General features: G+C 39.1%; 1 protein-coding gene across 1 annotated transcript in view; it reads left to right on the top strand.

The window, feature by feature from the left end:
* Positions 1–15034, top strand: part of LOC126100858 (integrator complex subunit 10) — a 132027-nt gene that overhangs the window by 82450 nt on the left and 34543 nt on the right. The window contains exon 10 of the mRNA XM_049911526.1: positions 5137–5336. Coding sequence (XP_049767483.1) covers positions 5137–5336 — 200 coding nt within the window. The remainder of the gene's footprint in view (positions 1–5136; positions 5337–15034) is intronic.

Here is a 15034-nt window from a genome sequence, read left to right as displayed (position 1 = left end):
GGTGTACGTTTGACATTAAACAAACTGTGCTACTCAGTGTGTGTGGGTGTACTGGTGTGATACTGTTAGTTACATAAGCCCATCCACCACAGCAAGGTCATATCACATCAGATGGGAAAAATCAGTTTTTAACTGTCCTGAGGTCGAAAACCTCATAAAAAATGTCAATCAAAATAAAATTGGATTATTAATTTCCGTGTGACTGGTGCAAAACATGTTCAGTATGCTGTCCACTGTTTTCTGCAACAATTAGAATGTTCCACAACAGATCAAAGAGTTTCTGTGGTCACTTTCAGAATGTGTTGTGCAATGTGTGCCTTCAATGCAGCTAAGTTTGCAGTTGGAAAACTGAACACAACGTCTTTCAGATAGCCCCAAAGCCAGAAGTCACACAGATTAAAATCAGGTGATCAGGATGGCCAGGTTTTAGTGAAATGGCATCTGATAATTCTAGAATTTATGAAATGGCGCTTCAGCAGCTGCTTAACCAGATTTGCAATGTGCGTAGGTACGCCATCTTGCACAAAAATGATCCCATCCACACATCCATGCTGTTGGAGAGCTGGAATGACATTTTTGCACATAAAACATTCATAGCACTTACCAGTGACAGTACAGGTAACAGGACTGGTAGCACCCGTCTCTTCGAAAAAATATGGCCCTGTGATAAATTATGCCATAAACCCACACCACCCAGTGACCTTTTTATAATGACTTGCATGTGGATTTTCCATTACCCATATTCGACAATTTTGTGTATTGATATATCCTGTCAGATGGAAGTGGGCTTCATCTGCCCACAAAATCTTCCACGGCCAATCACTGTCCACTTCCTTGTGAGCGAGAAATTCTAAAGCAAAGGTCTCTCTTGCTGGCAGTTCAACAGGAAGCAACTCATTCACATGGGTAATTTTGAATGGATAGCATAAAAGGATGTTTTGTAGGATTTTATGCACTGTGCTCACAGATATGTTTGGGCAATTCTCCATGCTCTACACATTTGCACAACACCACTCATCTCCTTCTGCATTTCTGTGGTCTCTGCATCCACTGACATCGAATCAATTCGTTTCCTCCTTCTACCAGGTTGCACACTAAAAGAACCTGTCTTTTCAAATTTCCAAATCATTTTCTCCAGACCCATGGCAGTCATCGGACCAACATCGTTTTTCAAACCCTTCAGTGTCCGAAATTTCTGCAGAGCGACATGTGCACAGTCATCATTCTTGTAATACAGCTTTACACACAGAGTGCTGCATTGAGACAGTCATGGCGAACGTCGCAAACACGAAAGGAGGAAAAACCGTGTACCCGACGTGTTTATACCAACTTCAGCGGGTCATACACATGGCAGTTGTTTTCATTTACTTGTGTCTGCTTGTGTCTGTGTATCTGAGGGTGGATATGTGTGTGTGTGAGAGTGTATACCCGTCCTTTTTTCCCCCGAAGGTAAGTCTTTCCGCTCCAGGGATTGGAATGACTCCTTACCCTCTCCCTTAAAATCCACATCCTTTCGTCTTTCCCTCTCCTTCCCTCTTTCCTGACGAAGCAACCGTTGGTTGTGAAAGCTAGAATTTCGTGTGTATGTTTGTGTTTGTTTGTGTTTCTATCGACCTGCCAGCACTTTCGTTCGGTAAGTCACATCATCTTTGTTTTTAGATACATTTACTTATTCTGACGCATAACAGCGCCATCTATTGTTCAATTATCACACTATTTTTTTTTTTTTCTTCTGCCTTGCGTTTTCTCTCGTCTCCAATAATATTCCATTGCAATTTGACATCATTCTGACCAGTGGTGTTATTTCTACAACGTTTTGAAAGTTTAGCTTTAATTATAATCACCCTGTATATATCAGTTTGGTGTCGGTTTTGTTATCTCTTGTTTTTGTTATTTCTGTATGTATGTTGTCTGTTTTAGGTTTAGTATGATATTGATAGTTTTTGAGTGCTGTATCTGGGTCAAAATTATTTTTCTGTGCTACTTTTTGTAGTGTTGTGGTTTCATTTTTTATTGTTTGTTCTTCCATTGGTGAATTTATAATTCTGTTGATCACTGATGTAAAGTATGCATATTTATCCAATCGGGTGGCATAAATTATTATTGATTATGGTGTCTGTTGTAGGTTTCGTGTAAATTTTAAATTTTTGTTGGTTACTACCATTGCTTATTATTAGGTGTAAGAAACTGGTGGATTTGTTGTTTTCTGTTTCCATTGTAAATTTTATTTTTGGATGCTGCTTAATTGCTGCCGAATAGTGTGTATATCCTTATTGTCTCCATTTATTAGTAGTGATGTATCATCTATATACTGGTAGTAGTAGATAGTTTTGTTAAGGGATAGAGAATTGGAGGGGAAAATTTTTTCTTCTATGCATTGAGAAATATGTCTGTGATAGAACCTACTATACAATATCCCATTGCTACTCCATCTTCCAGTTGTATATTTTCTTATCAAACCATTCAAGTTTTTATCTACTCTTAAGAAATAAGAATCATAAAGTGAACACTTTGAAAATTCTGCAAAGGCTACCAGAAGGTCAAACCGTAAACATTCTCGAAGAACTAGAAATTTATACATATGCAAACAGATATCTGAATGACATCCTAAATGAACAAATTGACATCAAACATAAAAATTATCTAGAAGACTTTATTAACAATACAGAAAAAGGAGTGAACACAACACAATAAATACATATGCAAAATTATCTCTGGCAAAAAATCTCTGACTACCTAGGATATAATTTACTTCCAACAATGTAGAGAAAGGTAGACTGCTACTTACTGTAAAGATGACACATTAAGTTGCAGACAGGCACAATTAAAAGACACTTACACTTACACTTTGGCCAAAGCCTTTGTCAGAAAAAGACAAGACAAACACACACCATTCATTCATGCAAGCAAGCATACCTCACATACACATGACCAACAACTCCAGCTGTTCGGAGCTGTCGAAGTTGGCAGTGTTGTGTGCGTGAGGTGTGCTTGCTTGTGTGAATCATTTGTGTATGTTTCTCTTTTTCTGACAAAAGCTGTGGTCAAAAGCTTATGTGTTGGCATCTTTTAATTGTGCCTGCCTGCAACTTAAAATGTCATCTTTACGATAAATAGCACTCTATCTTTTCTTACAGTATTTATATTCCTGACTAGAATTTCCAGTGTTTGATATAATTTGCTTGTAAACACTATGCATCAATGGAACAATTTGTCATTTGGCAACTGTCAAAAAGTAACACAAAATTTCTATAGAAGATGAAGACATGACTTATCTTAACAACACTGTAAATAAAAGAAATTATGTTCCAAGATGTCTTATGGACATCACTCCATCTAGATATAAGAATAATATGAGGGTGCTTTGAAAAGTTCTCAGAACAGAATAGAAAAAAAAGTACTTACATCACTGAAATATTTTTTATTTTTCAATGAAATCTCCTTGTAGATTAATGCACTTGGTCCAACAATGTTCCAGTGCCTTGATCCCATCTCAAAAATGAGTTTCCTCCAGGTGTGCAAAATAGTTGTCAACTCTGGCTATCAATTCTCCGTTTGAAGTGAATCTTCATCCTCCAAGAAAAATTTTCAGTTTTGAAAAGAGATGAATGTCTGACGGAGCTATATCAGGTGAATAGGATGGGTGTGGAACAATTCATACCTTAGTTCTTTTTGTCATGGCAATGGCACATGTGTACGGGTGTGCATTATTTTGATGGAACATGACTTTCTTCCTTTCTGAACCTGACTTTCTTCCTTTCTGAACCTGACTTTTTTTGCATATCTTTTGTTGCAATTTGTCCAGGGGGTTAGTATAGTGTTCTCCAGTAATTGTTTGCTCAGTGGAGAGATAATCTACTAACAGAATTCCTTTCACATCCCAGAACACTAGTACCATAACCTTTCCTGCCGAACGAATTGTCTTTGCTTTCTTTTGTGGCAGAGAATCAGCACGTTTCCACTGCTTTGACTCTTGTTTTCTCTCTGGTGTATAGTAGTGCAACCAAGTTCCATCTGTGGTCACAAATCGGGGCAAAAAATCTTGTTTGTTTCTTCTAAAATGGGCCAAACGTTGTTCCAATATGTCCATTCTCATGCATTTTTGATCCAGCATCAAGAGCCGCGGCACCCATCTTGCGGATAATTTGTCATCTCTAATTCTTCATTTAAAATGTGATATACCCTTTTAGATGACATCTGGCAAGCGTGAACAATTTCACGCACTTTCAATCGGCAGTCCTCCATGAGCCTTTTGTGCACGTTTACAATGATTTCTGGAGTAGTGACACATCTTGGCCAACAACTGCACGGATTAACATCTAAGCTCTCCTGACCAAATTTAAATTCATTTGTCCACTTGGCAACAGTTGAATATGAAGGAGCAGAGTCCCCCAGTGTATTCTGGAAATCAGCATGAATGTCCTTTGCTTTCACACCTTTCTTTACGAAGTACTCAATCACTGCCTGAATCTTGATTTTTTTTTTTCCATTTTCGCAAATCAGTATGCTGGAAAAACAACAGAGCCATGTCACCACCCCAGCTGTCTTCCAAGAGCACTGACGTGCCACGTGTTTACAGGCAACAGTCCAATGAATATCACATGAACAACTCATTGCGCTAGGGCAGCCCTCTCGTGGTGATTCCGAGAACTTTTCAAAACCACCCAAGTATAAGAGAAAAATCTCATAATAGTTTACATAGATGTAGAATAAAATGTTTTGTAAATGTAATGTCATCAGGAACACTTCAAAATGACGCAACTGCCAAAACAGGCTTGTAATGTACCTATGTAAAAACAACAACAAAAATATTTGCAGCTAATTTTGTAAAAGTATAAAGAAAATGTCATATTGTGATCTTACACAAGGTGTGGGCCCAACAGAGAACAAGATAACTAACATAACATTCATATTTCAGCGTCTTAGCAGTAATGTATTCTTTTTTCCATTACTTAGAATCTGTGGAACAGCACCTTCAAAGACAATGATACAATTTTATGCAATTAATGACTCATTGTTCTTGTAATCTATTTTGATGTCATCAGTTAGACATGTCTTTCTTTCATGATTGAATTAGTAGTAGTGTTCCCTGAATGGAATATGTCATCACTAACAGAACTATTTAAATTTGAACAGAGTTTTCGCGTTTAGCACAACACCTGAAATTAGATGTGTGGTTGCAAGGCTTTCTCATGGATGCTGCTCTCTACAGTGGAAATTTTGAAAGTGCACTGTCTCTTGTTCGAAGTCAACCAGAACCCCCTCCTACATCACTTGCTGCCTTACGTCGTCATCTTCGACTTGCGAGTATCTGCTATTGTCTTGGCCAGTATCAGGTAAGGATGACTGAATGTAATATTGATAAGTAAAATGTTGCCTTTGACTTCTGTCTCCAGATTTTCAGCCATTTGATTCATAATTTTGCTGATGTTTTGCTAAAACTAATTTTTAAACAAACATCAACAGCAGATCCTGAGGCAGTAGCCAACGCAATTTGTGAACAAGTGCCCATGAAAGCCTCAACGAATTTGTGCCAAGTAAAATGGCCCCTTTTTTTTGTGAATACAAAGATTTTCCAGCTTTATAGTGTGCAACATATTATTTCTTTCTAAAGGACACAGTCATAATTTCCAGTTGATGCTATTAAAATTTCTTACCTGTATCAATTATTTTTACTCCTATTTTCAAAATCCATGTGTGTCTTTAATACAGGGATTCTCAAGCCATAAATCATGATCAGCTGGTTGATCACCATGCTTTGTTGTTGCTGTTGTTGTTGTGGTCTTCAGTCCTGAGACTGGTTTGATGCAGCTCTCCATGCTACTCTATCCTGTGCAAGCTTCTTCATCTCCCAGTACCTACTACAACCTACGTCCTTCTGAATCTGCTTGATGTATTCATCTCTTGGTCTCCCTCTACGATTTCTACCCTCCATGCTGCCCTCCAATACTAAAATTGGTGATCCCTTGATGCCTCAGAACATGTCCTACCAACCGATTCCTTCTTCTAGTCAAGTTGTGCCACAAACTTCTCTTCTCCCCAATCCTATTCAACACCTCCTCATTAGTTATGTGATCTACCCATCTAATCTTCAGCATTCTTCTGTAGCACCATAATTCGAAAGCTTCTACTCTCTTCTTGTCTAAACTATTTATCGTCCATGTTTCACTTCCATACGTGGCAACACTGCATACAAATACTTTCAGAAACGACTTCCTAACACTTAAATCAATACTCGATGTTAACAAATTTTTCTTCTTCAGAAACGCTTTCCTTCCCATTGCCAGTCTACATTTTATATCCTCTCTACTTCGACCATCATGTTATTTTGCTCCCCAAATAGCAAAACTCCTTTACTACTTTAAGTGTCTCATTTCCTAATCTAATTCCCTCAGCATCACCTGACTTAATTTGACTACATTCCGTTATCCTCGTGTTGCTTTTGTTGATGTTCATCTTATACCCTACTTTCAAGACACTGTCCATTCCGTTCAATTGCTCTTCCAAGTCCCTTGCTGTCTCTCACAGAATTACATCATCAGCGAACCTCAAAGTTTTTATTTCTTCTCCATGGATTTTAATACCTATTCCGAATTTTTCTTTTGTTTCCTTCACTGCTTGCTCAATATACAGATTGAATAACATCGGGGAGAGGCTACAACCCTGTCTCACTCCCTTCCCAACCACTGCTTCCCTTTCATGCCTCTCAACTCTTATAACCGCCATTTGGTTTCTATACAAATTGTAAATAGCCTTTCGCTCCCTATATTTAACCCATGCCACCTTCAGAATTTCAAAGAGAGCATTCCAGTCAACATTGTCAAAAGCTTCCTCTAAGTCTACAAGTGCTAGACACGTAGGTTTGCCTTTCCTTAATCTAGCTTCTAAGATAAGCTGTAGGATCAGTATTGCCTCACGTGTTCCAGTATTTCTACGGAATCCAAACTGATCTTCCTCGAGGTCGGCTTCTACTAGTTTTTCCATTCGTCTGTAGGAATTCGCGTTAGTATTTTGCAGCCGTGACTTATTAAACTTATAGTTCGGTAATTTTCACATCTGTCAACACCTGCTTTCTTTGGGATTGGAATTATTATATTCTTCTTGAAGTCTGGGGGTATTTCGTCTGTCTCATACATCTTGCTCACCAGATTGTAGAGTTTTATCAGGACTGGCTCTCCCAAGGCCATCAGTAGTTCTAATGGAATTTTGTCTACTCCCGGGGCCTTGTTTTGACTCAGGTCTGTCAGTGCTCTGTCGAACTCTTCACGCAGTATCATAGGTCCCATTTCATCTTCATTTACATCCTCTTCCATTTCCATAATATTGTCCTCAAGTACATCGCCCTTGTATAGACCCTCTATATACTCCTTCCACCTTTCTGCTTTCCCTTCTTTGCTTAGAACTGGGTTTCCATCTGAGCTTTTGATATTCATACAAGTGGTTCTCTTATCTCCAAAAGTCTCTTTAATTTTCCTGTAGGCAGTATCTATCTTATCCCTAGTGAGATAAGCCTCTACATCCTTACATTTATCCTCTAGCCATCCCTGCTTAGCCATTTTGCACTTCCTGTCGATATTATTTTTGAGATGTTTGTATTCCTTTTTGTCTGCTTCATTTACTGCATTTTTATATTTTCTCCTTTCATCAATTAAATTCAATATTTCTTCTGTTACCCTAGGGTTTCTACTAGCCCTCGTCTTTTTACCTATTTGATCCTCTGCTGCTTTCACTATTTCATCCCAAAGCTAGCCATTCTTCTTCTACTGTATTTCTTTCCCCCATTCCTGTGAATTGTTCCCTTATGGTCTCCCTGAAACTCTGTACAACCTCTGGTTCTTGCAGTTTATCCAGGTCCCATCTCCTTAAATTCCCACCTTTTTGCAGTTTCTTCAGTTTTAATCTACAGTTCATAACCAATTGATTGTGGTCAGAGTCCACATCTGCCCCTGAAAATGTCTTACAATTTAAAACCTGGTTCCTAAATCTCTGTCTTACCATTATATTATCTATCTGATACCTTTTAGTATCTCCAGTGTTCTTCCATGTATACAACCTTCTTTTATGATTCTTGAACCAAGTGTTAGCTATGATTAAGTTACGCTCTGCACAAAATTCTACCAGCCGGCTTCCTCTTTCATTTCTTACCCCCACTCCATATTCACCTACTACGTTTCCTTCTCTCCCTTTTCCTACTCTCGAATTCCAGTCACCCTTCACTATCTGAATAATTTCTTTTATTTCATCATACATTTTTTTCAATTTCTTCGTCATCTGCAGAGCTAGTTGGCATATAAACTTGTATGGTTCAATCCCGCATCTGGCCATCCTGATTTAGGTTTTCCGTGATTTCCCTAAATCATTCCAGGCAAATGCCGGGATGGTTCCTCTGAAAGGGCACGGCTGACTTCCTTCCCTAATCCGATGAGACCGATGACCACGCTGTCTGGTCTCCTTCCCCAAACAACCAACCAACTACTGTAGTAGGCGTGGGCTTCGTGTCTATCTTGGCCACAATAATGCGTTCACTATGCTGTTTGTAGTAGCTTACCCGTACTCCTATTTTGTTATTCATTATTAAACCTACTCCTGCATTACCGTTATTTGACTTTGTATTTATATCCCTGTATTCGCCTGACCAAAAGTCTTGTTCCTCCTGCCACCGAACTTCACTAATTCCCACTATATCTAACTTAAACCTATACATTTCCCTTTTTAAATTTTCTAACCTACCTGCCCGTTTAAGGGATCTGTCATTTCACGCTCCGATCCGTAGAACACCAGTTTTCTTTCTCCTGATAACGGCGTCCTCTTGAGTAGTCCCCTCCTGGAGATCCGAATGGGGAACTGTTTTACCTCCGGAATATTTTACCCATCATCATTAACCATACAGTAAAGGTGCATGCCCTCGGGAAAAATTACGGCTGTAGTTTCCTCTTGCTTTCAACCGTTTGCAGTACCAGCACAGCAAGGCCGTTTTGGTTAGTGTTACAAGGCCAGATCAGTCAATCATCCAGACTGTTGCCCCTGCAACTACTGAAAAGGCTGCTGCCCCTCTTCAGGAACCATACGTTGTCTGGCCTCTCAACAGATACCCCTCCGTTGTGGTTGCATCTATGGTACAGCTATCTGTATCGCTGAGGCACGCAAGCCTCCCCACCAACGGCAAGGTCCATGGTTCATGGGGGGAAGGCGATATTTCACTCTGTTTAAATGAGCTGTTTTGGTAAAACACCAATTTGTTGACAATGAGCATTTTGCACTGTATTTGTAGGAGGTAACTGTGACAACAATACTTCTAAGGACCGATGATCTCAGCAAATTGGTCGTTTAGGAATACACACACACTCACTCACACACACACACACACACACACACACACACACACACACACACACACTGCTTCCAGTAGGCAACACAAACTGCTGTTTTTGAGCTTCCATGAAACAACAATGTGCACAACAGAAGTAATGATCAGTTAAAAACTTTGCGTTATCAAAACTGAGATTGTTGTTTGTATTGACATGTCAGGTAAACGCCTCATCACTCATTTTTGAAACAATAGCGAACAAAATAGTGCAATAGTACATACCACAGCAACAGCAACATTGCAGTCAAATACGGTGAATAGTATGCTGTACATTTGGCAGTGAACATATCCTAACCGCTACAGCGTGAAGTCTCCTGATTACCGCCAAGTGCTATTGATCAGAACTAGGGAATCCACACGCCATGTTATAGTTCTCCCACAGTAACATGTTTGTGAAAAATGAGTACAGCTAAACACTGGAAAACATACCACTTCCGTTGTGAGTGGGGAGAATAGCTTTTTGTCACTCTGTGTAAAGATAGGTGTATGTGTTTGATAATGTAATGCTACTTTAGCCATACCTAAAAAGATAAATACTGTATGCCAGTTTAAAACAAGTCACAAAGAATCAGAAGCAGCTATTGGTAGTGAGTTGAAGAAGAAGAAGAAGAAGAAGAAGAAGAAGAAGAAGAAGAAGAAACTCTCTAATCTTAAAAGTATATTACAACCACAGCAATCGTTTTTTTTTATAAGGCCTGTATGAATTTATTTTATTATTTACCCATCATGTTCCGTAGGACCAAATTGAGGAGCAAATCTCCAAGGTCATGGAACGTGTCATTACATGAAATTACAACATAAAAGTAATAACAGATAAAAATAAATGTTTATTAACCCGAAAAACATCAGTCCATAAGTTTAAGTAAATGCCATCAACAACAAAACAAAAATAAGCTTAATTTTTCAAGGAAAAAGTCTCTCATCAAACATAGCATTATTCTGTGTATCAGAAGTACTGATGAAACATGAACCAATTGATGATAGCTCAGTTGTTAAAGAGTGCTTTCTGGCAGCTGGTGAGTCCTTCTTTCCACATGCAAAAATAAGTCAGAGTATCAACCATCAAAGACATGCCTCTTTCAGGTCAACTATAATAAGAAAAGTGCCTTTAATGGCAGTAATTATGAAAGGTCTGCTAATAATAGGTTTGGAATCCTGCATGCGTTTCTCATTGTGGTTCGACAAGTCCATAGATGAAGTTGATTCACCTCAAGCTATGATTTTTGTAAGATTGATGTTTTCAGATTTCCATGTAAAAGAAGACTTTTTTCCAATTTTGACCTTGAAACACTCTACACAAGAAAAAGTTTTGCACTGCATTCAAATCATTTCTGAAGATGATTTGCCAATTCAGAAACTTGCACATGTTACTACTGATGGAGTGCCTTGCATGGTAGACAATATAAAGGGTTTATTACCTTGTGTGTGAATGACAATCTTTCCTGTCTTTCTTTAAGTATAATTGTTTCGTGTGTCAGAAAGTGCTTTGTGGACCTATTTTTAAATTGGCACATATGAGTACTGTCACAAAAATTATGAATTCAGTTCACTCACAGTCACTACAGCAAAGAAAGTTCAGAGTGCTATTAGAAGAATTGGATAACCAGCTTTGGAGGCTTGCTATCTGCAAGCCAAAGTTTGATGGTTGAGTAGAGGCGTGCTTGTAAACAGATTTAGAGAACTTTTGCCAGTTATAAACTCTTTTGTGTCTGAAATAGAGGAAAACTACTCACAACTGCTTTAGCTGAGCTAGTTGTTGGATCTAGCATTTGTAACAGATATGTCAATTGAATTAAATGAGCTAAACAAAGAACTTAAAGGGAAAAACATAATTGTCATAACTCTGAGGTCTTCTGTAAAGTGTTTCTTACAAAACTTGACCTTTGGATTGCGCAGATACAGAAATTAAATGTGGAACACTTTCTTCAGATACAGTCAAAACTGTTGGATCAGTGAGCATCGCTGTATCACGAAGCTGCAAAGAAGTGTATGGCCAGCCTGTTAGCACTAAAGACAGAGTTTTAAAACTGAGTTTCAGATTTCAGGGCAGTGGAACCGGTTCGAGCTTTCATAAATCAACCTTTCCAAAAAGTGGATGTGGAAGATATTTCAGGAAAAATGAGTACTCTTTTTCTCTTGCAGTGAGACTGAACTTGAAGAGAAAATAATACAATTTCAAAATGACTTTTCCTTAAAGTCAGAATAAAATGAAGATAACTTTTTATAAATTAGTGTTTGTGTAAAGACCCACCCTAGCATTGCAAAAGAGGCATCATATGTTTTATCATTTTTTGGATCAACTTATCTATGTGAAACAGTGTTTTCAACGATGAACATTGTGAAATAGTGATGAACATAGTGAAATAAACTGACTGAGTAATGTTGTCTCTAACAAATTATTTACCAGTTTATAATAAACTTGCCAGTGATATGCAAAGCCAAGTATTTCACTAAACTTTTTCAACATTTATGATGGTGTAAATGTGTAATATCTTGAAAATTTAGTAGTAGGCCTGCAACTTGTTACAGAGAGAAAATTACCTTTTATATGTTTTCATGTGGTTTATGTGTTAATTGTGGCCATGGGGTTTCTTTTTTGCTTAAACCCTTATGATATTTTAAGTCAGTAGATCCCTAGGACTAAATTGTGTGTAGTAGATCTGAAGCATACAAAGATTGAGCACTCCTGCTTTGGTATATCAAATTACAAAACCGATATAAATAAATAAAAAAGAACTTCTGTTGCATACTGAATAAGATATAGACAAGTAAAAGAGCTGAAAAATCACCAGATTTCTGACTTATGGGTTTTTTCCGTATGACAAAAGAATGAAAAGAAATAAAACTACACAAATATTATATGGAAAAGACACTCAAGAGTAAAGTTTGAGGAACATACAACTCAATAATGAGAGCATTCAGTGAAGGCCTAGCAGCAAGACGTGGTATGTGGAAAACACACACATTACTTGTGCAGAGAAGCAGATTGGGAGGGACTGATAGTAGGACTGTAGAATATGAATATGCAAAGATAGGCAATGTAGGTAAGTATTGAATTTATAAATATGCAAAAATAAAAAGATAGTGAAATAGGGAGTAACGTTTTAGGGTAAAATGATAAGAGGATGAAGGGAAGATATGTAAAACTGAACAGACAGAGAAAGGAAAGTCAGTCTAGTTCATTGATGGAAGAGTGTATTCCAGGACACAGGATTTTCCAGTATGGCTGCTGGGACATTGGTGCTTAATGATTCAGATTCTAAATTGTGTGTTCAGCTTCATATTGATGTGTTCCAAAGAGTGTTTTGTATGACACTGCATAATGACAACATAGACTGCTGTAGTAATTAACATTCAATAATAATTTTAATTTTTTGCTATAACCCAATGCATAATGCCTGGATACATGCCCCAGCACCAGTCCATTGGTGCACTACACTCCAAACAGTCCACCAGCGGCATCTGCATGGGCCAGCCAGCAGAGGCCACATAACTAGTGCACACGGCAAGACATCCTTACCGAGCAAGGTGGCGCAGTAGTTAGCACACTGGACTTGCATTCGGGAGGACGATGGTTCAATCCCGCGTCCGGCCATTCTGATTTAGGTTTTATGTGATTTCCCTAAATCGCTCCAGGCAAATGCCGGGATGGTTCCTTTGAAAGGGCACGGCCGACTTCCTTCCCCGTCCTTCCCTAATCCGATGAGACCGATGACCTTGCAGTCTGGTCTCCTCCTCGACAACAACCTCAACCTCAAGACATCCTTTGCATCGTCTACGAGAGCCCTCCTCTGTACAAGCAATGTGCAGCCGGCACTCATTCTCAGATTGTGTTCTTACTGTTTATTTGCATCAGCTTCTAAGTTTGCTGTTCATTTGAATGTAGAAGAATAAACTTTGGTTAATTGCAGCTGCACTGTTGTTTGTGTACTGCATTACAACGCAACTGATGACGAGGATGGTGTTCACTTTCATGTGCTCAGTCTATTTGCTTATTCCATCAGTGGAGGCTCTTATGGCTGCTATCACAAACTTGTCAGCCACAATGCAGGCTTCTAGGCTCTCGGCATTTTTTACTGCCGCATTGTCTCCCTTACAATGCTGTGGCTGAAGAGTGGGAGGTTTACGAGAAGTGACTTTTGCAACACTTCTTCACTTTTTGTGTCACTGATGAGAACATGTATTAGGCTTTGTTCCTTTCTGAATTTTTCTTCAGGTGTACCAGTTACCTCCACTCCAGGAATCTACATTGATTTTGTTCAACAAAATGTGTAAGTTGTTGTCAAATTATGACCATAAACCCATGCATGTCATTGCAGTGTGTGCAGAGTTGAACTGTTGTCATAAACAGCCTCTCCAGTCCTACAGGGCTTGGGTGCCCAAACTCCATGGCCGCAGTAGCATATGTAATTTTGTTACCATTGCTCATCCGGGCTCCGATGTTGATTCTATGGTCTGTGAAGATGCCATCATTCGGTTGACTCTTGACGAGGACACGCATCAGTGCACACTACTGTGCGAGAATCCATATTTAAGCTGAAGTGTTAAATATTGCTCAGTCATTTGAGGTATCTCATGCTGCATGTGAATCAGATTGAGGCTTGGTGTGACATCAGTGCAGTGGCTTCTGTTCGTAGTTGTCAGATGTCAGTTAACTCCCCGGGGGAAGGCAATGTGACAACCATACAAACATGCCCTCTATGCTGCACTGGACAGCAACGTGCCAAACACCACCACTTACTACTACTACTACTACTACTACTACTACTACTACGTGTCAGTGTGTCATTCCTGGCCCCTTCCTGTAGACATGACGTCAATGTCAATTATGTGTTTCCAGTGCTTATGACTAAAAAAAAAACTGTTTATTGAAGTGCAATTGATGGGCAAAGTGCTTGGACTAGAAGTGGACACTGGTGCAGGTGTGACTTTACTGAACTCGCAAACTTGTGTAGATTTGGGATTTCAGATGTTGTCTCCGGTTACTCAACATTTGGTGGGTTACGAGAAGCAGCATATTTCCACTTTGTGACAATTTATAGCTCCCATTATCTATAAAACTGTGGTTCGTTCCTTGTCAAACTGTGAGCACCAGTTCCATCCACTAGCCAACAGTTTGTTCAGGCTGGATGCTTTCTGTGCCTTTGGTTTTTCCATTTTAGATACGATGCACCTTGTTTCTGACTAGGTCCCTTACCAGTAGTTAGGTTCCCTGTGTTCGGAGTTCTCATCTCTTTTTTGGGTGGGTTAATATGGTCCACTAATTTTGTAGCCCACATTACCTGAAACCTCTGGTGCAGCCGCACTTTTTCTATGCGTGCTGTATTCCATTGATTTTGTGCAATAAAGTGAAATCAGAATTGGACAGATTGATGCCATTGGAGGTTGTACAGCCTATTATGTTGAGTAATTGGTCTATCCCCTCTTGTGACTGTTAAAAAAGCAACTAGTCTGCTTCACCTCTGTGGCAGCTTTCAAGTTTCAGTTCATACTCAATTGGCACCTGCCCTTTGCCTTGTCAGGATGAGTTATTGGCCAGATTCACTGGGGGAGGGGGGGGGGGGGCAAATTTTTTTCAAAATTGATGTATCTGGAGCCTATTTACAGGTTCCGTTGGATGAGGATACTAAACCTTGCATTTAACACACCATTCGGGTTGTGCCAATG

This window comes from Schistocerca cancellata, chromosome 9 (genome assembly GCF_023864275.1).
Source record: "Schistocerca cancellata isolate TAMUIC-IGC-003103 chromosome 9, iqSchCanc2.1, whole genome shotgun sequence".
NCBI classification, from domain to species: domain Eukaryota; kingdom Metazoa; phylum Arthropoda; class Insecta; order Orthoptera; family Acrididae; genus Schistocerca; species Schistocerca cancellata.
The sequence above is the reverse complement of the archived record's forward strand: the minus strand, read 5'-3'. Positions and strand labels throughout refer to the sequence as shown.